The 26,113-nt window shown below is 35.9% G+C and overlaps 1 protein-coding gene across 5 annotated transcripts in view; it reads right to left on the bottom strand.

Annotated features, from left to right (window-relative positions):
• Positions 1 to 1,455: 1,455 nt before the first annotated feature.
• fsip1 (fibrous sheath interacting protein 1) overlaps positions 1,456 to 26,113 on the bottom strand; it is a 31,941-nt gene continuing 7,283 nt past the window's right edge. For all 5 annotated transcript variants that reach the window (XM_028000659.1, XM_028000658.1, XM_028000662.1 and 2 more), the window contains 2 exons: positions 9,640 to 9,792; positions 1,456 to 2,257 (listed from right to left, as the gene is read on the bottom strand). In XM_028000659.1, the coding sequence (XP_027856460.1) occupies positions 2,141 to 2,257; positions 9,640 to 9,792 (270 nt within the window). In that variant the 3' untranslated portion in view covers positions 1,456 to 2,140. The remainder of the gene's footprint in view (positions 2,258 to 9,639; positions 9,793 to 26,113) is intronic.

A 26,113-nucleotide genomic window follows, 5' to 3' on the forward strand; every position in this document is an offset into this window, starting at 1 on the left:
GGGAGTGTCTTTTGTAGTCTGTTGCAGGGAATCTCAAAATGAAGTATGACCCACTCAAGGACTACATTCATTCACATCTCACACATTACACATACATCTCTGAAAAGCCAACAAACAACGGCACCCATACAAGAATTTCTCATTGCAGCAACAAACTCTCAAACCTTTTAGGAGGGAACCTGATTTTTTGTCTCTGCATGTAAGTTGGAATTCCTTCAACTAAATGGGAATTCACCACAAAACTCCACCAATATCTCATCTGCAAGCAGACATCCAGCAGCTACTTTTAGTCTATCACAGAAAAAGCTGTTATCTAAACCCCAGACAGTCTCAGTTTGCTGTGCGTCTCTCTTTACATTAGTAGTGACCTCATTCTTGCCGTAGTGAGCTCACTGGGTTTCCATTACCAAAAATGAGCAGTATACAGTTTCTACTATGCTGGAAACTTATTGTGTGCATTACATAGAGAGAGCATAAAGAAGGGCAAAAAAATATTCACATCAGATGGAATTTTTGACAGAGTGTAAGGGTCTGTCTAGAGTCCCTGGTAGGTAGTTTAGCACTGGCATCTCAATGTGACTGAACTTGTTCATTTTGTTAATGTTTTAGGTCAAGTAGAATTCCTGCCATTGCAATGAGGTCAGAATGTGTTTCAGAGGTGAGGAGTGAGATGAACATGTCTGTAGGTGTTTGAGTGCCAGACTGGAAGAAATACAAAGCCTCCAGGCACACATCAGGCAGGTGCAGAGAAAAAAAAAACTAACTCCTATCGATGGCTTCTGAAAAATTCTTAAAAACTACAACACAAGCACCATTGAAAACACTGCTGTCTTTTAACAGAGGAGTGGATTTAGATTAAAATAAAGCTCCTGTGGGGTCCATTTTCTCAAGCTGTTATTAATCCGAGACCTTTACCAAGATCATAAGTAGATGAGGGAATGGTTGACATACTTTTAGCTGAACTAGAAAAGTCCATCACCCTCATGAAGCCCAAATCAACCCTGTTCTATAAATAATAAAACTACAACCATAGACATAAATAATTAAAAGATTTGTTTTATTGCATATTATAACAGTTTTAAAAGTTTACCCAGAAGACTATCAATGAAAGGCCCTTTACATCAAACTAAGACTTCACCATGAAGTACACATTTAAAAAGATTGTGGATAATTCCTGCAGGGTGTTTGAGAACTCTTTTACGATGTACTAGAATGTAATGTTCCTCAACAATGTTGATCTTTCACAGGATTTCTATGCTGAGATAGTGTTGGAAGCATATTTTTGCCCAGGCTGCTGCATGAATGAGCTTGGTAGCAGTGATTACACCTCCAAATTGTGCATTGGCTGAATACCTGAAGTAAGATGTTTTTAATACTGAATATACCTATGACATTGTCTAGGCATAGTCCTGGTATCATGTTAAGCAATGATTAAGAAGAAGAAGAAAGAGAAAGTACAAGTTTCAGAGAGTTTATTATATAATTAAACAATAGTGACAGAACAGGTCATAAAAAAATAACTTCCAGTTTCAGAGCCTCAGTGTGATCAGAACATTGTGAGAAACAAACTCTATACAGACTCTATCCCCCTCATACACTGATAATAAGCAAAGGAAGCCTTTTCAGTGATCAGCTGGTGCAGGAGCAGAAACCTCAAGTTTACACATAAATCCCATAGATTGCACATAGATGTACACATCTTTGTGTGAATGTGATACCAGTGTTGCTAAGCATTGAAATAACAAGGCCAAGGACATGCATATTGAAAAACCTAAAGAGGTGTCATGACTGTGTTCATGAAGTGGTTCTTCAAATTAGCCATGATCCAGTTTGTGTGCAGCTGCATCTAATCACTAGAGTTAATGGCAGGAATGTTATTTGTCATTTACTGATACTTAGGTTGATACAGAGAGTGCCTTAGCAACTGTTTCCTTGAGAACATAAATTGTAGCAATGGACTGCAATTCAGCCACGTCTGGAACACAAGAACGCCATTAGAATAAAAAAAATGCTTATAAGCCTTTGTAAATATTTGTATTTCCATTCATTTGTAATAGTTTATGAATGAGTTCATTGTCGAAAATAAAACCAATGTGATGTGTTTTGGAGGCAGTAATTCACATGGACAAGATGAATGTTTTTAAGGTCCTGATGGCACCGTTTTGTTCCTTGGATTGTCCTGGTTCTGACTCTCTGTCCTCTTACATTCATCCAGCAGACAACGCAACTGCTCCTCAGTAAGGTCTGCTGACTCATTCTGCAACATAAAAAATACACATACATAAATCAAAAACATGTGTTAGTTTAAATCCAAAGTGCTACTTCTGTGTGTATGTGAAAGCAAACACAGCATTGCATCTGTAAATGTCCCAAGATCCACATCTTGTGAGTCCAAAGGAACAAAGCTCAAAAGTGAAGACAGAATAATTCCCCTGCTAAACTCACAATATTCTCCAACATCCTGACCTAATTTTTGCTCAGAACAGTTTTGCTGGACTCCAAATTCACAAATGTAAATAATGTCTTGCATCAGTGCATGACCTGACAGAAGATTGGCACGTCACAGAAACAAACTGATATGGTTCTGCTGTCCCATGTGCTTAGTTGGAAGGTGTTTGGAGGGAAAAAAAACACTTTTACTTGGATGCAAGTACTGTTTTTTTAAAGATAAGTCTGACTCCTCACATGCTGCCTGCTTTGGACTGAATGTGAGACCAAGACTGAAAGCCAACCTTCTTAAATTTGATTCAGAGGAAGATCTGAAGTTGTTCTTGGGGCTAATGTGTCATCTGGCAGCTGTCATTTTTATACCAAAGTTTCTCGCTGTGAACACATCCAACTCCTGAATTTACCTGGACACGAGTCCCAACGACGGTTCCCATCTCCTGGTGTGACAGCACTGATCTTTGTTTTAACAGCTGTAAAGCCTCAGTCAATTTGTCTCAATAATATTAACCAAGTATCTTTCTTAAGATGAGAGTTATGAGTGCAACATATCCAGAGAAGCAAAATGTTAAAATCTTTGAATGGCAATCATCATCATTCTCTCAGCACGTTTGCTTGTGTTTCCAGTTGTCATCCAACACTGAACAGAATGTCCCTGGCTTTAAAGTAAGGATGTCCTCACCCACTTCTTTTTGTAAGGCTCAAAGGCACTGATTAGGACAGGGGTGGGGAAGAGGGGTTATATTGTTTTTAGGTCAGCAGAACATGGATGGTAAAATGTTTCAAAAGTATTTTACTGGAGCGTAATTTGAACATTTAAAATTAATATCAGGAGCATAAATTGGATATTTCTTTCTGTTTTAAGACAATTATGTATAGATCCATAGCTTTTCTCCCATATTCAGAAAAATATGACACCTAATTGATTGTTTCCCCATTTTTGCCTCATTCTACTTTGTAACTTAAGGCACAAAAAGAATCACATTCCTGTGTCTCAGGAACTGTTAGTTCCCTTTTAGTTGGAACTAATAGTGAGCATCCATCATTTGTCATCCAGACCACCTCGTGAATTTCTCCAGCTCTTTATCAAAGACCGGTTACTGAGAGATGTACATCACCTAGGATAAAACAATCCATTTTTAAAGTCCAATGGTGGGTTGAAAGATGTAAATTCTAATCTGGCCTTGTGATGACTCTCAAATTACAAAGATGAACAATATGATCATATATCAAAAGCTCAAGCATAGACAATTGTTCTTTGGCAAGAATGTTTAATAACAAGGATGTGTCTTTGGAAACCCATATCCAAAAGTACCATATTGCAGACACATTAATATAGAGTTTTCTCAGAGACATTTCACAAACATTTGCCTAACACCACAATGTCGGCAGTGATCAAAATTAACAAACCACAACTAACAAACTCATCAACGGATTCAGACAAATTAATTGTACTTGTGAAAACGCCCTAAAGAATCTTCAAAAGCATCACACCATGTCCTGATCTAAACAAAAGCAAGCAAGGATGGGAAACAAAGTCATTGACATTGTTTAATCTTGAAATAGTTACAAAGTCATTACAAAGGCTTTGGGACTGCAGAGAACCACATTAAAGCCACAAATGGAGAAAACATGAAGTAGTTGGTGTACAAAAATTATTCTAGGAGAACATTAAGCACGTAACAGCTCAAGCACTTTAAAACTCACTTGCATTAGTTAAGAATTCAACAGGAGTCTGGGCGAAATTGTTATGGTTTTTAAAATGCCATAAATTTATCAACAAGGGTATTGCTTATGTTGGATAGAGATTTTTGTTAAATTATTTTGTGGAATAACGAGTGGAACTTTTGGGTAACTGTGTGTCACTTTATATTATTTCAAAAGAATAATATTACCAGTTAAAACTGGTGGTGGAAGTGTGATTGTCTGAGACTGGAATACTACTTCAGGGTATATGACTTGATGGGACCAACATTTCTGCTCTCTAACAAAACATGCGATAGAGAAAAGGGTAAAAAAGGAGTGGTCCAGTGAAGGTGTGGACCTAAATCCAATTGAGATACTGTGACATGACGTTAAGCAGACCTGTCTTGTCAGAAAACAGAATTCCTCCACAGCCAAATAAAACAGTCATTGCCAGTTATCAGAAAAGATAGATGGCAGATATTTGGTTTAAAGGGCAATTACTTTTTCACATATTTCCAGATTAGCTTAGATTGAACATTTAACTTGAAAAAAATGAAAGTAATCAAATACCGTTTTTGATTTTACTCTGGGCAATAAATTTTTGTTGATGATCTAAAAAAAATAAAGTTTGACAACGAAGCAAAACCAGAAGAAATCATAAAACTTGACATCTCTAATTATCTTTAATGATAGGTTAGTTCATTGCTGAGTGTTTGTGTATATCCTTCATACATTGGTCACACCTCAACTCAAGCACACCATTTCCCTTTTATTTCTTAAAAGCATCTAATACTATAGATCACAATAAAAGGCGAAGAGAGTTACATTGTTATTTGTCTTTAAAAGTTATTTTAGTAATTTGGAGGAATTTCCTAAAGCTTTTCTGAAGGAAAACTGGGCGATGTTACATTTTGCCCAGAGACAGTAGATGACTGCTCACCTCTATTCAGAAGAGGTGGAAAATGTGAAGAGGAACTGGCTGACGGTACAGATAAAGAGTTACTTTTTTACCTCTTACTCTGGCTGCTTCATCTTCCTGTTGATGATCACTTATTTCACCATGGCAACTACATAACATGAAGCTCAGATCAGTTCAATAGGTCTGTCAACATTTAAGGACCAGTACTTTGTCAGGCTGCTCCAAATTGGGAAAGCAGAATCATTTAAATTTTTTCAACTTTTTTGTCTTTAGTTTGAAAACATATAAAATATGTTCATTCCAGTGACATCTGCCATGAATATGATGTGTTCCAGCTTTTTAACGAAAAAACAAAAAAACAAAAAACAATTCAACTTGAAAATAATGTAAAAATCATATTTTAGAAATGCTAGGGAAGGTTCCATCCCAGTCTGACAACCCCCACTATCACACTGACGCTGTCTGCCCAGCCCAATGTTATGCATTTTAACTTCTCAAGTTAAAATGATATCAGGCACATACTCAAGCTGATTCGAGACAACATCATCTCCAACTCAGTACCATTCATCATCCTGACCTACATCCTCATGCACACTTTTCTTGATCTCCTCTCAAAAAATTCCAGGGTCCAAAAATCCCAGCATGGAAAGCATCTGTACAGTTTTGACTTGGTGTTCCCAGGTTTCCCCCCTTGAATGTGATTATAAATTATAAATCATGACATATTTTTGAAGACAAAATCTGCTTGATAGTCACACACTCCCTTGAATAAAATTATTTACTTACAGTGTTGTAGCAATCTTTTCACAGGAGAATGCATTGCAAGCTTATTTTGTGAATAATTTTAAAGGAATGGACTGAATAGAAGCCTTCTTGCATTAGAGGACAGCTGGCCTTCGGACCTCTTTCTGATAAAGCTCAGGTATGTGACTGAAGTAAGAGCTCTTAAAAGTGGAACAGCCCACACTTGTGCTGAACTGGTGCTGCATCACATGCATGTGTGTGTGTGCTGTAGCTGACTGTGAGCTGTGCAGAGCTGGTGGTCCTCTTCCAGGCAAACAGCTAGAAGTCAGAACAGTCATGCCTTTGTTAAATTAATCTTCTTTTGGAAAACTGAGCCCACACAGTACGATCAAGTTTCATTTCTTTCTTTTTTCCCCTTATTTTTAACAGATAGGTCAATAAGATGTTTTTGAGTACATTAAATATTCTTGGAATGTGCCTCGGTATCCAACTGCACCTTGAAAGAATTGGTTGCTAGATTCTGAGTGATATTGGTGTAAATAACACTTTTAGTAGAGTTACTGATAAAGATGCTGGTCTGACTAAAATAAGGCTGCCCTGCCAGAACTTCTTTAGTTTATGGTAAAAGATGGAGTTTCGTTCCTGTTGTAGATACAAGAATGCAGCCACATGAGTTTGCAGGAAGAACAGAACCATAAGAGCTTTCAATGCATTTTCATCAGTTAAAAGTGGTTATGTTGAATAATCTTTACCTTTTACTTCTAAAAATATTTCGGCACATCAATTTACAATTTTACTTCTTTTTTTCCCCCAGAAATCGTGCAACAAAAACAAGAGAACAATGAAAATCAAAAGGTGATGAGACAGATTGTTCTCTTGGCTCCAAGTTGAAGTTCACTGCAAAAAGAATCATTTGGACAATTCAACAGCCAATTGAATTGGATTATGCTCAATCCAGTCATAGGTGCTCAGCTAGACTATGACTGGGTGCAGAAGTTGTTACTGTGTGAAGAAAATTCAAAGTTTGCAGAGTCAAGCTTTCCGAAATGAAACCATATTCTCTATGTAAATGTTGGCACCCTTTAGGAAATATATGTATTATACATGCAAACAATATCAACTGCTACTATAAAAGCCAAAGAAAATTCCAAAAGTATAAATAGTCCAAATTATTAAATATTAAGTGTATCTTACATTTAATAGAACAGAAATGTTGCTTTAGGGAAAATATTTAATATTAAAGTACTTCTTAAAACTGCAAATCGTAGTGCTGTGAAGCTGTGTAAAAAGAAGTCTTTTTTTGTACAGGCTCAAAAAATTATTACGGTAAATCATTAAAACCATACAAAAATCTTATATAACAGGTAGAGTCAGTATTCAGTAGTAAAATACAGTAAGGCAGTGGTAGAGTTATGGATACTATACAAATCAACTTTATGAGTACACTGCAGCTGTGTGAAGCTGGTTTAAGAATGCCCTCCCAGACAAATTCTGAACTAATAAATCTTTTCACAGCCTCAAAACAAGCCCGCTGGCACTAAGAATACACGCTGTCAGTGAACAGTTCATCCCCAAGTCACTCACTGGGTTCAGGCAATTGGTGAGTGTCTCACAGCTGAATGTAAAGAGTGTGCTGCAGGACTAGCAACTAGCAGACTGGTGGTTCTGATGTATCGTGACAACCATGAGAGAACCGTTTACTCAAATGAAGTGTCAGCATGTTAGCTAGAAATTCCATTTGTTGCTCCTTATTTAAGCCAGAAATAATTTCTGGCTGCACGGTATAATGTCTTTTGATGTAAGGGTGTGGCAGCCACTTACGTATGTCAGCACCAAACTAACAGTGTGCCTCTTTAATGCTTAAATTAGACATACATGCATCATCATGTGGTTCATCTGTGAATTAAGCCAGTGTTATTCAGCAAACAGTGTTTTTAATAAGTATTCAGGCACCTTCAATTTGATCGCATTACAGTTACAAACTTGAACAACTAGCAGCATGATTTCATGTGAAAACCTGGCACCAAGTGTTGCATTATTTTGATGTAGAAGGGAAATGATACATGGTTTACAAATTTGAAAAGCTTCAAACTTGCATGTGCATTCAGTCACCCCAAGTCAACACTCATCACGTTTTAAGATATGTCTCTACCAGCTTTGGATATCTAGACACTAAATATTTAGCCCATTCTTTTCAACATATCTCAAACTTAGTCAGATAAAATGCCTGTCTGTGAATATAGATATTTCAGATCCCCTATAAGTGCTGAACTCTGATTAAGCCATTCTTCATGACAAATTTTTCCATTTTGAGCTTCCAAAACATCTGCCTGTATTTTTAGGGTCCTGATTAAAGATGACCCTACCCACAACTTGACAGCCTCTAATAATTTTTTTTCAGGATTCCCCTGTATTTAGCTCCATAAATCTTTTCAGCAGCTCTGCCAACAGCATAACTTTGCCATCAACATGTTTTGTCGTGGGATGCTGCATTCAAGGTGAAGATAGAAAGTTAAATTTTGATTTCATCTGACAAAGCACCTTCTTCTCAGTGTCTGCCATCTCTGTTCTAATAATCTTTATGCACATCACTGTTTTGCTCCAAACTGCAGTACCCTCTGTTCAATACAAATTTATCTCATGGTTGACTAGACACTTTGATTTGGTAATGCTGAACTTTCTGGCTCTGTTTATGCCATTTCTCTGTAGATTTGCAACTATGCTATGCTCATTACTCATTATTTATGGAGGATTCACTGAAAAATGCTCTAGGATATTTTGCCCTGCTTTTGATATCACCACAACCTTATTTCTGTCCTGTTTGATGTATTCTTTGGTTTTAATTAGGCTCTTTATCCACTAATATGGTCAAACAAATCTCTGAGGTCTTTAAAGTACTAATGAGATAATAGTAGCGACAGCGGTAAAAATTTGAGTGTGGGTTGTCGGTTTGATCCCCGGTCCATCTGCCTCTGTTGTTATGACCTTGGGCAAGACACTTCTTTTGAATACAAAAAACGTGCAAATCAGTAGTTTTTCTGCAACTATTTTGGAGTTATGTACACAGAAAAATCCATGAACAGATAATTCAGTGAACAATGAACTACAAATAAGCCAGGTCCATTGTATAATTTTCCTTTAATTTCACAACTATGTATGATTTTTTATTTGTAACATAAAATGCCAATTAATTAAAGTTTTATTTTCGCAATGTGGTCTGAAAAAGTTCAAGGGGTGTGGATACTTTTGCAAGGCATTGCACAAAGAGATGAACCCCAATGACACAATCAAACTACTAAATTTATGCCCAGTGTTTTCTTCTTCTCTACACACCAGACTCAATGTTCTAAATGCCAGTGCAAGCAGAAATCAGTTTTAGTATCCACCTTTGTTCTTGGAACATTCTTGTTTTGTGACTTTAGCTACAGAGTTTGGAGAAAAGACCTCTGGTTGTAACTCTACAGGCAGCTCTAAAAACCAGTCAGAGTTTAAATGTTTCTAGGGGGAATACTGTAGGGAAGACACTGAACCTCAACAAAGAATTCTAAAGAAACAATGAAACAGTGGGGAAATGAGGCATTCAGAAGAGAACATGCACGTCTGTTTTTGTGGCTATGAGAAACCTAAGTCTATGGAGTTGGGAATGAATACAAGTGTGATTCCATCGTCCCCTCAAACCAGAACAACAAGAAATGAGCAATGTGTATGTGCTTGTACTAATTTGTCACAGGTGTAACTACAAGCACTGAGTGGTAAAATCCACAACAAAAACATTCTTCAGATAGAAGTGATAGAATATACACAATGTGTTTGTGTGTAAGTGATTGAGGCTACTTTGAGCTCACCGTCATCTCCTGGCCAACACCCAGGATCTCCAGCTGCTGCTGGATCTCTTGAAGCCGTGTCTCCAGTTCTCTCCTCTCCTTTATATCCTGCAGGACCTTCTCTCCTGGCTGCTGGTCCCAATCCTGCTTCCAACCAATCTTGGAGCCAAGGCCCTTGATACACAACAGACACAATTAGTTCTCACAAGGAAGAAACACCTCATCTCACATGGGTGCACTTTGAGTGCACTCAACTAACAGTGGGCACTTTGAGCACTTAAATGGGCATAAAGCCGTATAATAGTTCACCACATTGAGTTCATGTGAAATTTTTCCATTTCTCCTAAAGATGTTGGGATTGATTTAAACCAAAGTTTAACAGCTTTCAAGAGAGGCCTTAGAGCAGAACCCCACATTCCTAAACTAAGAAAGTTCAGTTAAAACCCACTTAGGATTCAAGATAGATCACAGATTTATGAGAATAAGGTCAGCAGTTAACCGCAAGCAGCATCCAAAGCAAGCTTTTGAAAATAGGTCAGAACAAAATAAAAGAATCCCACATGGAGCACAATCAACTGACAGATTTTAACTGAAAAATGTGACTTTATGACTACCACACCATGGATATTTTTCTTTGCCACGAACTTTAGTCATCAGATCAAACTCGGTCAAACAGACTTGGCAGGCTTACAGGGGAACAAAACACTGAATCCCTGCCAATAAAGTCAGCAAATGCTAGTAGAAGCTGTGAAGAAAAACTAAATGATTCCAGAGAAATGAATGAATGTTTGCCAAATAACCATCTATTCTGAAATTTCTAATTACCCAATTTTGGAAAAATGTGACCCACTTGCCATTGTATGGGACTTAATGTGAGTCAACCGAGTCCATTTAAATTACAGTTGAGCCAACATTCGAGTGAAAGTTAGAGGTCTGGTAACTGTAAGCATGAAAGTTCGATAAAAGGGGAAAGACAAAAAGATTGCCAACACTCAAATTGGATATTTTAAGTTTGTACAAAATAACACAATAATGGCTGTAGATGAGAATAATGAAAGAAACTTTGATCTGTAACCGAACACAGATTGCACACTTTGAAATTCCAAAGAACATCTCAAGAATAAATAACCACATTTTTTAAGAAATAAAAAAATGAGTAGCTTTATTGGCTTATTTGAATTAGTCAATAAAAGTAAGTATTTTTAACATTTTCGTGTTAGTGTTTAGAATTTTTTTAAGTTGCTTTTACATATCTCAAATTGTTTTAGGTGTTTAAATTCTTTTGAGTAAATACCCTATATCTAAAAATGTATTTGGTTTCCTCAAATTTCTACGGTTTAACATAACAGGCTCTACTGTACATTATAAATGCAACTTATTCGTACAATAGAAGATATCCATAATGAAAGAAAATCTGACTGTGAGACTAAGACATTTTTTTAACTTAATGCTAATTGTGAATAATACAATTTAAAGAGACTTTTGCTGATTCAATTTATCTCATAAACAGCTTTGAAATATATTGGAGTAGAAAACAAATGGTGCCCACAAAGCACTGGTTTCAAACTAAACTGGCTGTTTTGATATTGACATGTTTTGTTGACGTATCTTCTGACCTGAGTAGAGCCTATATAAAGCTTCATATTAAAAGAACAATGCTGACATGATTTATTTCAAATACATTCTGTCCTTCAAACAAAAATAAAATATTGACTAAACATATTCCAAAAATAAATGAATGTTCTCTTATCTATAATATGCTCAATAAAGATTTGTATTGATAGCTTTATTGATAACTCATGGAATTGTTAATAATTTTAAAAATGTTGCATGTTTTTCTATTTTTTAAGTCAATAGATCCTTTAATTGATTAACTGATTCCCCTTAAATCACTTGTTTTAAATTAAACTTATCAAGTTTAATAGTGTAATTTTGGGCCAAGTTTATTTTTTATGAAAAGAAAAAGAAAATCTGAGTGAAGGCCAAAAACTAATAAATTGTGTATAACGGACAACAAATGTACTTCTAAATAAAGAACTCAATTAATTTGAACAGCCAGACATTTGTTTCTGTTTGATTGGCAAATTCAGACACACGCTTTATGCACATGCTCATGTTAGAGCTGCTTAGATGTATTAAATGGCTTTTTGATTCCCAGTAGCATTTTATACTTATACAAAAATACATAAGTATGATCTAAAAGAGGACAGAGACAGCAGACTTGCCAAGCTAACCAAGCAAATATGATAACTTAGGACTCTCTCTTCCAAACATGTTCACGTTTGGCTTTAGAAATTCCCAGGAGGAGACAACCAATGTTTAAGGCCTCACAAAAAAATCAAGAGATGATGTAATGTGTTTCTAGTTTGACTTTGACATTCTGTGTTTCTTAAATAGTCCAGAGGCTCTGATCACTACTAAACAACACATTGGAAGCAAATGTGGGTTATAGAGTGTTATAGACTATAATTTTGGGTCATATTTTGACCTAAAAATTATAATAGCTAAAGAGAGGTGCAGAAAGTAAATAAATTGTTGAGTTTGAGGATTCTGCAAACCACAGGATGGTTCTGGAGTGTCAGATCAGCGCAGTGTGGTTAAAAATCTCTATCTGCCTCTGTTTGTCTAGATGGCAGGCAGACGTATGCATGATCTAATAATGATGAAATTGATGGATAATTCATTGAATGTTGACATCTCAATAAGAGCTTGCCTATGACATAATTGTAGGTTACTGAAGATGCCGGCATCCTGCGGACTTTACAAATTTAACTGCAGAAAGTCTAAATACGCTATGACATATTTATGATGGGATGTAGTCCTAGTAAAACTCACAGTGGAAGGGGAGTTTAGCAAAGTATTTAGAGCAGACTGAATGCTGTTGCCCATGTTATAAAGCAAAATAGACAATCCAACTCAGTCACCTCGTGCACTTACGTAAATCAGTTTTGGACAACGGAAAGGCACCAACATGATAAAAGAATATCCAAATCTTAACAAAAACAAAAATTTCCCTTAAAAAAAAAAACTGTGTGTGGCCTCATCTAGAGGTGGACTCTGTCTTCCATCCTGGAAATAATGACAGCTTCTATCCTTGGAGTCTCTTTAAGTGGTGTTCCTGGAGCCTTTTGGGAAAGTCTCACTCATCCTATATGGCACAAGCCAGGACCACAACAGAATCAGACTCATGTTATGCACCAGAGTGAGAAATACAGGGTTTCCAATGAGGAAAAATAAAAATTAAAGTCTAGCTTTACCACTATCCTCCCACCACTAAATGCATGTTGCTAAAAAAGCTCAAATCTCTGCAAGAGAAAGTTTATTTAATTTGGAAATAACAGCTGCCCTACCTCTCACAAAATATAAGCTGGAAACATAAAGAGAGTCTGCAATATTTAATGATAATAAAGCCTGCAGTTGGTGTTTATGACTCTGACATATATTTTTGGGAAAGTTAGCACATAATAAAGCCCAAAAATAGTACTTCAAAATCCTGGATAATCGGCCTTATGATTCCTGCACAGCAACAATCTTAAAGGAATATGAAAGCAGCCGAGGTAGAAAATTGAAAAATTTAGATAAGCAAATAATCACCATAAATATTAAAAAAGCAAACCAAGAGGTTGAATTTATGCTACAAAAGTACTCGAGCCATAATTGCATCTCTCTGTGAATTATGGTGCTTTAGGTTTAATCCTAATACCAGTATGCCCAAATTAGATGTAAAGAAATATTGATGTACAAAGAATCTTGCTAAGACAGAATAAAAAACAGAAAATGATGCAGCACAGTTCTCTAAATATGAAACAACTTTACTTATTTACAAATACAAGTTATTCATACAACTTAGTCTCACTGAACATTGTTTATCCATTATTGGGGAGGGATGTACATATGTGTTAATCAAAGAAGCAGATGAGTGACTTGTGGTAATTCAAGAGGAGCTGAAGGGATCCACAGCTTTAGTGGGAGAATCTGTCAAGAGGACAAATATTAGATATGTCTTCCATAAATCTGGCTTTTAAGAAAGAAGAAAGCCAATGCTGTAAAAACAGCCATGAGAGGTCAAATATGGAATTTGGTCATGAAGGGCACACAGCAAACATGGAAGAAAGTTATTTGGTTAGATAAAAATTGGACCTTTTGCTTTACATTCAAAACACTACATTACAAAAACAATCACTGGAAATTACCTAAAACATCCCAACCCCACAGCAAACACTTAGTGACAACGGTGTGCTGTGGGTCTGTTTTTATTCAACAGGACAGGAAAGTTGATCGGAACTGATGTAAAGCACAAAACATCACTAGCTGGTAATCACATTAAAGGTTAGATGCTGACAATATGTCTACTTCATCTTCAGTCTGACTCACAGTCACATTTGGAATACCCTTTATGTTTTAAAAGTGGTAAAAAAAAAATGTAATGTAGTGAACAACTTTTTATTCATTATGACTTTAATTTTTAAGTTTGAAAAACAAGAGTGGTTTGACCATATTTTAAAAAGCAGTGTTGGGGACGTAAGCCTTTGCTTTTCTCTACATGAAATTGTAGTAATGATTCACTGCTTGTCAAAACAAAGAATTTTGTTTCTACACCTGAACAGACTCCAACAATTGTTCTGTTATATTATAGTAGTGTTTGTGCCCGTTTTCCTAGAATACGTAAAAACTTAAAATGAAGTAAGACTCTGTAAGTTTAGCACAGCAGAGAGATACACAAATCAAATGTATTGACTATATGTATAACTGATGTTCACAAAAGTTTAAGAAGTTATTCAAAATGTGTTTTAGTGCTCATCCATACCCCCATTACAGTATTGCTTATCTGGCATAGGAATATACAGTGCACCTCCAGTTTCACCTACTTAAGCATTTGATAATATATTGTTCACAATTTATTCACCAGCTAAGTCAACAGGTCTTCATGCACAGGTCAAAAAGTTGACAGAACTCTGGTATGACTGTCACTCTGAGATCCCATCTATACTCATCAAGCATGCAGTTACAGACTGCATGCAAATGCTACTCAATGTTGCAGCAATTAAGTAATATTAGTATGACATTGCCTTGCACATGTATTCATAACTACTGTATTGTGGGATTAATGCCACAGCAACAAATTTCAAAGTATTTTATGCTTGTGAAGCTCTGTCAAAATTATATATGGTTTACATTTCTTACAAATAAAAAGCTGGAAAAAAATAGAGCATTTGTAAAAAGATTGGACAGACTGTACCGATCGCTCTGACCTTATACTGCAGCCAGTACAAGGTCAGGTTTTCATCCAGAAGTGCCAAATATTTAGCTCCATCTATCTTGCATGGCCACCTTGACTCTTTGATTAATGCACTCTTTGCCCTGGCTGTCAGCTTAAGTGTACAGCCATGTGTTGCTAGGTTTACAGTTGTGCCATACTCTTCATTTTTGGATGATAGACTGAACATTTCTCTGGAGATGTTCAAAAGCCTACTTCAAACTTCTCCACAATTTTCTCCTTGACATGACTGTTTATTTACTACTGTTCTCTGACAAACCTCTGAGCATTGAACAGCTGGATTTATACTGAGAATAAATTACAAACAGGTGGACCCTACTGACTAATTAGATGGCTCATTAACCCTATTGGTTGACTGGATTTTATGCTGTCAGAGAAGGTGGTGATGGTAGGGTGAGGGGGCTGAATATAAATGTACACTTTTCAGATTATTATTTTTGAGAATAATTTAGCATTTTCCTTTCCATTCAGAATCATGCTATAGTTTGCGTTGGTAAATCATAAAATCTATTGAACTCTGTCACAACAAAATGGGAAGAAGAGTAATTGGTATGAGTACATTTTGCACTGTGGATGTAAATAAGAAGACATGGATGATCAACATCATGACTAGGTTGTCTTTGGTTGGTACAATCATTACAAGTTTTGAGAAGAAAAATATGAAGTCCTGCTTTCAAAATAAAAATGTGTATTCTTGGATTATGGCAGAAAAATGTCTCCATATAAAGAAGCTTTTGATATGGAACAGTGAAGGCCAAGCTTTGAACTCAGGAAGATAATACTCATGCCTTTTGGAACTCCTTGTAACAATTCCAGAAAAGTAAATCAAATTTGAATCTGCTTTTCAGCAGGACTATGCAGAATGAGACCTTATTTTTTATGTCTAGTGCTTTAATCTGCCTTAAGGACTATTTAAATAGAAATTAGACAGTAGCTAAATATTGTGTAAATAATTTCTTCTCTTGTGATATTAAATGAATAAATAACTTAAAACTCCACCTCAATGAAACATACAAATGTTAGGTATGTTTTGTTTTTTGGTTTTTTTAAATCAACATTCTTTATCTAAGAAACATGTAAATGGGTGATCTTATCTGCATATTTTGGACTGTAGTGATACTGTTTTGTCTGATGTACCAGGATCACAACACTCTATTATGTTTACAAACCTCTGTACATGATTATTAGTGCACTTTGAGGAATTTCATAAATTTCACAAATATTATGGCCACACTTTTCTTCATTTGTCAGACCTGAAGTATCTTTTGAAAATAACTTTTAAGTAGGTATTTTCTGTTAAGCCCACATTTCTGTATTGTTTATTCTATTGAGATGATGTAATATTCAAGTCTGTTTTAAAATATTCTAATCTTAAACTGAATGTATTTTTTGGATGTATGCAGGATATCCTCATCAAAGAAAATAAAGGCTTGAAAACATCAGCTTGTGAGTAACATAATGCATTTCATTTAGTGAATCTAAATAAATCCACTTTTCAATATTTACTGAATGAGACCATATATCACTTAAGTAAAGTAAAGTAAGTAATATTTCCCATTATTATCATTAAAACATTTCCTAATATTTTGCAGTCCTATAACACATGAGGCATACACACAAGTGTTCACAAATCCCTGTGTATCCTGTGTTTCATGTGTTGACCTCAAATAGAGACAAAGCATTCCACATCGATTTCGTCAGTGGGCTTCGGGGTGAAACAGCTGCAACATTTGATACATCAGCCACTGATGTCCAAAGTGACAAAACTCCAAACACATCAATTTGAATCACTTTGAAAATAAATCTTGGAACTCTAAAGATCAGGTGGTGGTAGCGTATAATAATATAATTTTCTAATTCTTTTTTAGTGGTGAGAGCCACTGAGATTGATTGTCTGGTGTTTCTTTCTCCCTTCAATGTGGACTGCATCTGTGGTCTGTCTGGCCAAAAATAACAGCTGGGTACTCTAATGCTGATTCGTGTCAGATACACAAGCAAAACCATAAAAAATTTGCTTATGTCATCTTGTATGAGTGCATTCTACAACAATATGTGTTTTTTTTATTCTGCAAGAGCAATCACTGACTCATGTTGTATTTTAGTTGGTCAGAGGGACAGCCAGAGCAACTTTATATGCTTGTTAACACATTCAATACAAGTTAAATAGGAGCAGCTTGCTCCAATGAAACTAATCGAACTAAAGTTCACAATCAAGTTGTAAATGCTACTGCCTGTGTTAAATGAATCAAATTAGGTGTAGGTGTTGAGTTCTTCATATTTTATGGCTGGGTAAGCTACTCATCGAAACAAACATAATGAGTTTCTTCTGAGCATTTCATGTAAGAAAAAAATAATGACAGGAATAAATTCTGTCTGGATATTTGCTTGGAAAACATTTTAGTGAGGTGGAATCCAGCCAATGTTTTCAACATTTTTTTTACTGTGCAGTAACCACAAATTGGCTCGCTGACCCTGTCTTTGGGGGCCTTTGTTTTATGAACAATATCTGTTGATCGCATTAAGTTCCCCAGTCATGAAAAAGCAAGCAGTGAGGAACGTGTGTTTTTGTTTTGCTCTGATTTTCCGTTTCTTAGCTGATTCATTGCAGGTCAATGGAGTCTCTTGCAAAGTATTCATGTGCAGCTTTTGTCAACTACAACTTCCATGTAGTTCATTGAGACTTTATGTGATAGAACAACAGCAAACTGATGAGCAAAAAAAAAAGAGCATTTTTATTTATAAACAGAGAAATATTAAAAGTGTGCCAGTATTCACCATCCTTATTCTACGTTTTCTCCACAAAACAATTATCGCATCAGATTGTATCGGGAAGTAAAAAGAGTTCCCCAGTTTAATGTTTGTTTGAGAACATTATTGAATAAACATGATCATAACGACAAAGAAACATAGTAGATAAATTTGTGGAGAACTTCAAAGAAGGGTTAGATTATAAAACAATACACAAAGCTTTGGACATCTCAAGAAGTATCATCCATAAGTGGAAACAGTATGGCGCACAATTGCACACTAACTAAGGCATAGTTATCCAAACTGTCTCTTGGGGAAGAAGAAAGATTTTTTTCTTCTACTCTGAAGAAAAATAATCCATTATTTGTGTTATCTACAAATATGAATGTTGTAGACTGTAAAGCAAAAGTTTTTAAAAGAGGTGATGAGAAGCCACATTTGCAGCTTGCCACAAGTAATGTGGGGAACACAGCACACGTGGGAAGGATGATGCTCTCCTGAAATAAGAGTAAAACTGAACTTTTTGGCTGAAATCTCCAAAAACATTCTCCATACGTTTTCTCCATTGAAACACATTTGTTATAAGAAAACACCCTAATCTCACTGTAAACCATGGCAGTGGCACAATCAGGTTGTGGGGGCAATGTTCTTTAGTAACAATAAAAAAACCATATAATAACAAATAGTTGGTCAGAGTTGGATGGAAAGATGGGAAGGGAAACATTGGGAAAGGAAAAAGCAACTTCAGACTGAACAAGAGGTTCACCTTTCCCCTGGATAGCAACCCTATACACATAAGTCAGAGTATGTGCTAGAGTGGATGAGAAAAGAAAATGGGCCTAAATCCTGCATAGTTTGCGACTTCACTGGAAAACTGCTGATTACAGACATTCTATTCAATTTCTCTAAGGCTGAGTTGTTTGTAAACAAAAAAATACAAATAAACTTCAGTTTATGTATGCAAAACTGGCAGAGGCATACTCAAAGACTTGCAGATGTAACTGTAGGTATGGGATTAACATTGACTTAGGGGGTTGAAATCAAATGGAAACCACACTTCTTTTAGATTAGTTTTCCTCACTTCATAACTATGAACAACTTTCAGTTAGTCTGTCCCATAAAATCCCATCATAATACATGGAAATGTGTGTTTCCAAAATGACGAACGGTCACAAGGTTATTGAAACTTGTGTAAAGCAACCAAAGCATTGCAAGAGTTGATCTATTTTCAGCGCCTACAACAAGGAAGAGAAGGCATAAAGAAATAACACAGCCATACTAATTTGCTCCATGTTATTCAGGACAGCACCCTTCTCTCCTGCTTTATCTGTGTTTCTGTTTTCTCTCAATCTCTTGAAATGTGAACTTTAGTGGTTGCTCTGGATGTGCCACGTGGACCCAGGCTACCTGCCAAGGCCTGTCCACATGCCTTGCCACGAGCTCTCCCTGCGAGAGCACAGGAGCTGTTTAGAAGCTTAAGAGCCTCTTGACTTTTTCTCAGTTTCATATTTCTTACCGTGTCTCCCTAGGTGACATTTTGCCCAGCTGTGACTCATATCCATCTGACAAGCTTAGAGATGGAGGCGTGGCAACAAAACTGCATGTATTGCATTTTATACAGTGGATCAGCTGCTAATACTTTGGTAATTAGCAGTTAACAAGTCTAACTCTTTATTTCTCCATTCAAACGTTCCAAAAACAACTAAGTGTAATAGCCCTTGATAAGAGTAAATAGTGGGGCCTGAAAACTGAAAATTTGTTTGTCTCCAGGCCATCTTTTCCCCCTTCAGAGATCAGGGCTTTTTGTCAACATCTTGGATTCTTGTTGACTTGATGATTGGTGAACATTCCTGAAGTATTAGAAGATTCACTTGTGGGTCATCTGGACTGTGTACACAAGCTTTCTTTTTCAGAACTGAGGGTGATCTGAAGTATTCAGATCAAAACCTCCTGGTGCATTTTACAATCTAAAACCACATTGAATGTGATAGGTAGAAATAGCCACGCCACATGTGGATTTTAGCATGTCAGAATGATATTAAGATAGAAGAAAAGTATTTCAAGTCCCCATTTTTACATTTTCAACCTCTAAACTTGTGTTTGGAAATACTTTCAAACTACCGTACTGTAAATACATCCAGTGTGTTGTTCTTGTTGTTAGGAGATGCTCAAATGATGAGCTCCACCCAGCATGCTTTGTTAACATAGGATAACTTTAGTTTTTGCCAAACAGTGACACAGACAAAATAAATGTGAAGTATAAAAAGGGCTGAAAGTAGGACAAATTCAATATTTATCAAAAGCATATGGAAGAAACAAAAAAAAAAAAAAAAAAAACCTCAAGCATCCTTTAGCACTCTTTGTCCCCCAAAAAACAGATGCTATGTTCGATAATGTCTGGCTCACAGCTGTACAGCATATAGTCTTCTACAAGGAAACTACTTTTTTCCAGTGGTAGAAAATAAAACACGCCATAGGAAATATTTTCAAAATTTGGAACCAAACTTTTAAAAATCCAATTTATTTCCAAGTGCTGAAATATGTTCCAGCACTTGTATTTGGCTTAAAATTTAAGTTTGTAACTTTTAGGAAAAATATTTTTACATGTTTGTTAAAACTGTTACTATGTTCTGACAGTATATCTCCAAGCACTAACCACAGAAATACACCACTCAGTAACAAACAATCAACCAAAGCCAGGAGGATGGTCTTAGCACTGTCAATCAAGCTCATGTATGTGCTGTTCACATCTCCCACTTTCTCTTTGCTACACTAAAGCTTCAGTGTAGTTATGAAGGCCACCAATGACGGTGGATAAACAGTTTTCCTGGAACAGTAAGTTGATTAACTGCCACTAGCACGTTGAGCAGCGTGTACCTGAGAATGATTGACAGTACTCAAACACTCCTCCTGGCTCTGACTGGTTATTTTAGACAAATAGCAATAGTAGCACTGGGATGAGGTGGAGGAGTTAGATCTTTTCATTACGTGTCTCATATTATAGCCAAGACAGTTTTAACAAATATGTAAGTTTTTTTGTTTTGTTTTTTTAAAATAAAAGTTATTTAATGCTTATTTAATAAAGCATTAAAATAAGTATGGGTGTTAATTGACAACAGCTGGCTATGTGACCAAATTATCCACAGTGGACTTCCACAATGAGTGGAACACTCAAAAAGCATACATGACAAAGCAAAACCTCTCTGAACCGCTTAACACAACTGTGGCTGAGGATACAACCAGTGGGAGAGGCGTTTGTAAGAAAACAATAAAGTGAATCACACTAGCATTACAGGGTGGGAAAGGGTGTGGTGGTCATTATTTTTAAGCTGTATGAAAAGCAGTAAGCATGCCATATGACAACCCTGACACCTTAGGACTGTGACAATATCCAGACATTTGAGGTTATAGCAGCTAAGGGTTATAAATTTCTATCTCAGAAATGTAACAATTATGTGCAATTAAGTTAAGCAGATTCTGATCGCATATAACACAATTTGGTTTGATAATGATAACATAATCATACATTAAATATACAGTTTGACTGTAATACGATACCAATACATTATGACAACACAAAAGTGATGCGATAGGGAGACAATGACTGTAAGACGAGATACAGTATGATATGGTACGATGACATACGGATACAAAAGATACATGATATGGTTATAATAAAGATACCATATGAACATTAATGAAAGCAATACATCAGGGATATGATACTAACAGTATAATATGATGTGTTAAGACACGGCATTAGTTCTCATTTGATTTCAGATAAAGGTCAGAAGCAATTGGTGATAAGTAAATCATATTTTTTGGCATTTGTTTACAACTTATAAAATTTAATTTATGCCTTCATTTACTTGGGACCCAAAGCTGCTGCAGGCATAAAAATCTATCTAATTTTGTAGGACATTTTAAATTAAACTTCCTTAATTTTTATAACTATAGAAATAAATTCCCTTAGTTTACAAATAAGAAAATCAATTAAGTGACTGAAGTGGAGCAGGACACATATCAAAACTACTTGCATAAAAATTGCAAATAGTAAAGTAAACACATTCTTTTATCTACAAAGTGGTCTAATGAAATGATAAACAATAGAAAAAAAGGCTAAAATTCAGCTAGATTATTTTTGATTTTGTGTATCTTTTGAAAATGTACCTGCATTTTTGTAGTAAAAAGAAACATTATATTTATCAATGCAAATAAAAAGTCTGTTGATAAGGTAAAAACTCCAATACAAACTTAAAATTCCCCTATTTCATCAGTACTATATTGTCATGCTAACTTAACCATTATTATAATTATAATGATGACATTAAGGATATTGAGTATGTTTTTGCCCTCTGGAGTCATTTGACAGGCATTAGTGCTCCACCACTTTTACTGGATTTTAGAAAGCTGCTATAATGTTCCAACAACATTTCACACAAATATAGCTTTTGCTTATTTCTATAGGACTCTCTGGCTGCACATGTTTCTACAAAAATCCTTCAGTAACTGAGGGTCATGCTTAGATGAAGATCTATGCACAGGGATTTCTGTTTTCTGAGGTTTTATGCTAACCTTAGTTGGCCTCTTCTCTGAATTTATATGGGTCTAACATGTTCTCCTTGCGGTTCCAATTAATCATGTGTGAGTAAACCTTACAGAAAGTCATTCTAGTGCTTTGTAAACTAACCACTTTACTTTGAATGTTCTAATCATTAATAACTATTGCTATAAAGAGGTGGGGGGCTGAGCTCACATCCTTCACACTTAGTCTCCCAATGACATTTAGAGAGTGGGAAAAATAAGACTTGTAACATCATAACAGGTTTGAGTTCTAGTCTCAGTTCTGCTCTCTAGTATCAGGCACCATAGAAACATTATAATAAAATCAGCTGCAGGTTCTAAGGCAACACTTGGCATAAATCCTGTCAGTATTCCCAACACACCTCACAGATACTTACTGGAGCTGAGATCTGGAGAATTTAAAGGTCATGTCAACACCATCAACCTCTCTGTACTGTAACAGGGATTATCCTGGCATGGAAGACTGATGAGATCATAGACCATCACCCTGCATGAACGCATGTATATGGGTGCCACCATTGATCAGGTAAGTAATTCAAGAATTCAGCGTTTTGCAACTTTGCTGGTGGTGATATCAAAGCATTTTTTGTTAAATCTCTTTTAATTAAGGTTTTTCTCCTCTCTTTTCAAAAATATGAAACTTACTTGAACTTGTTGATCTAAACTGACCTCATCAATAAGCACGAAATGTGCAAAGTATCAAATACTTTGGAAGGGGGCAAATGGATTCCAGGAAGGCAAACTTCAGGGATTTAATGATTAAAATAACTGATCAGAAAATACACCTCGATGCTAAAGCCATTCTTAATGTTTTGTGCGAAGTAGCTTTTTTTAATAGGGTCAGATCCCATTCGTTTTTCACAAGTGTCCTTTTTGTTTTCCTAAAGTTTCCCTTTGTGTTTAATTACATGACTGGACCTAATAAGATTTGAGTTCTTAAATAATCCACTGACCACGCTGTGTTGGCCAAAAGGGAGTTTTCTGCCCGAAATTCTGCTCTTTCACTTAACAGTTGCCGTTGTTAAAAATCAGGAGTGCACATCAACAACCACACAGTATGACTAACTGACCTCACAGCCTTACAGCAAAGTATATACTCAGTAAGTGTATGGCAAAACACAGCTGCAGTAACCATGCAAATACAAATATGGTCAAACCGTGCTGATCTGGTGAGCTGCAATCAAAATAGTGACAGTGATTTAAAACCATAACAACGTGTTTTGTTTTTTTATTATTATTGCTGCTCCTTGTCTTAAAAAAAGCAGCCATAAAACAACATATGTATTTGTAATCTGAGAAACACACAAGTTTGGGCACACAAATTTAAACACCCATGTCATCAACTTCAGAAAACTCGTGACACAATCCTGCGGATCATGGGTGGTGCTGGCATTAACACACAGTTGTACAGTGGGGAGTACTGTACATTAAGGCTTTATGTACACAGATGTTTTTAATGACAGAAGGGCTTGATTCATTTGCAGACAGTGAATGGAGAGAATAAAAGAATGCAAAAAAGTGCTGACAAAAGCATAAAGGAAACAGTGTCAAAGAAAACCAAATAGGTTTTTGGTACACTTTCTAATTTGCTTAATTCACCTTTGTAATAACTTATTACAAAGGTGACTGTTTATATTAGTTTGCTACCAATACATTGGTTGGAAAAAGTATTTATACAATTAAACCTTTTTCACATTTTGTCATGTTAAAACCACAAATTTCAAGGAATTTTCTTGGGATTTAATGTGATTGAACAATACCACGTAGCACATTACTGTAGTGGAAAGAAGAGATGACTCAACATTAATGGGCATTTGTGTCAATATTTTTTAGAACTAAACCTATAGCAGCAATTACTCTAACAACTTTGCACACAGACTGAAAACTTTGCCTATGCTTATTTTGCAAAAGAGTTCACACTGTCCGAATGGATGGAGAGCAGCAATGAATAGCAGCCTGTATGGTCACTTATTCTTAATTAGATGTAAGTGTGGACTTCGGCTGGGTCATATGAGAACATATCAGTAAGCTTTAATATAAGGAAGTGGCCTCTGAACTTTTTCCAACATGGGTCTAAATTCCCAATTAAAGGTACTTAAAAAGTCTCACTTGTTTTCCTTTCAAAAAGAAAGGCATACAATTTCACCATTGTGTTTAGCATTTGTCTTGTGTTTTTGACCTACAGTTTTTTTTTCCTTTATGCTCAAGAAGAAGAACTATGTTAGAGACAGTCCCCTCTTCTAAAATGACCTGTCAGTTTAGATCATGTTGTGCCATTTTTCCAGTTTTCGATTATAAAATAAGCAATTCTCAAAATGCTCAAAGCTTTAGAAAATGTTCTACAACCAAACCCTTCTTCACAGTTTTATTCTTGATCTGTCTACCACATTCCCTGGTCTCTATGATGCTCTTTGTTCATCAATGTTCTTTAACAAACACTTATGCCTTCTCACAATGGCTGGATTTGTTCAGAAATTAAATTAAATTAAACACACATGGATTATTTACTAAGTAGGTTAGTTTCAAAGGCAGATCCTTGTACACTGAAGTTTGTGTTAGTATTGTGACAAATATGAAACGGTTCAACAGGTATAAGTAGTTTTCCATGGTACTGTGTGTGACTGGCTGTAGGCTATATGTGTCATGCTAATATACAGAAAATAAAAAACAGAAAAGCTCTTTTTCTGGATCTGTTACTCATTTACCTCCACTACCTCTGTAATTATAATCTGATGGGGGGATGACTCTGCTTTGTGGCAACATGCATGCTGGTGCCAGCCCTTTTTTTTTTTTTTACTTTATCCAGTCTTACAAAATATAAAAAAGGACATGTATGTTTCAAACTGTTTCAATCAGTTTGAAACACACATGAATTTGGAAAATAGAAATTTAATATCAGTGAGAAACGAAAAAGCATAGAAATATTACATTCCTTTATGTTTATCACAGCGTGCAAAGAGCAAGAAAACATTACGTTTTTTAAACTGCTGTCTAAGAGACACCATTTAAAAATTCTAACTGAGAAGAAAGGTACTGCAAAACAAAAGCATATTTCTTTTTATGTGCTCTTTAAAGATTTATGAGTACTGACCTGAAACAAATCATTGACTCTGCAAAAAATTTACAGGGTGATTGACTTTTCTTTTTTGTTGCCCCAACAGGTGTGGCGTTCACCAAATCAAATTCAAATACTACATTTTATTCTTATTTGAAAAGCTTGGGTGTTAATAACTTCCAGCAATGCCTCAGAAAAAGTACTCTGCACTAGTCTTTTTAGCTTTAATGAAGAGCAGATGATAAATGGATGAGACTTTAGATTTTCCAAGAACTTATTTGGCTTGTGAAGACGATTAAAAAGTGGAAATGGAGAAAAAAAAGTTCAATGACTCACATCATGAATTTATTGCTAAATTTATTTGTATTGTCAAATAGGTTACTGTTTGACAATACAAACAGTAATGTGCCCAATAGCAATCAGCTCAATAGACAGTCATTGAGCTGTCTATTGTTTTGTGGCTCAATGAGCGACGCAGTCATTGACTGAGAGGTGGGGCACATCCTGGACAGTTTGCTAGTCCACCACAGAAACAAACACACACATACCTAAGGTCAATTTAGAGAGATCAGTTAACGTTTTTGGACTGTGGGAGTAAGCCAGAGCACCAGAGAACTAATGGATGCACAGGGAGAACATGCAAACTCCATGCAGGAAGACCTCACGCCAGGATTCAAACCCAGGACCTTCTTGCTGGCAGTGCTGCCAACTACCAGCCCTCAATTAGGATTTATTATTTCTCATTTTACAATCATATTTACAATTTTCACATAGATAAAAATGTTAATCACTTGTTTATTTAGGAGTTTGTGGCACTTTAACTGAAAAGA

This window comes from Xiphophorus couchianus, chromosome 19 (assembly GCF_001444195.1).
Source record: "Xiphophorus couchianus chromosome 19, X_couchianus-1.0, whole genome shotgun sequence".
Taxonomy (NCBI): Eukaryota; Metazoa; Chordata; class Actinopteri; order Cyprinodontiformes; family Poeciliidae; genus Xiphophorus; species Xiphophorus couchianus.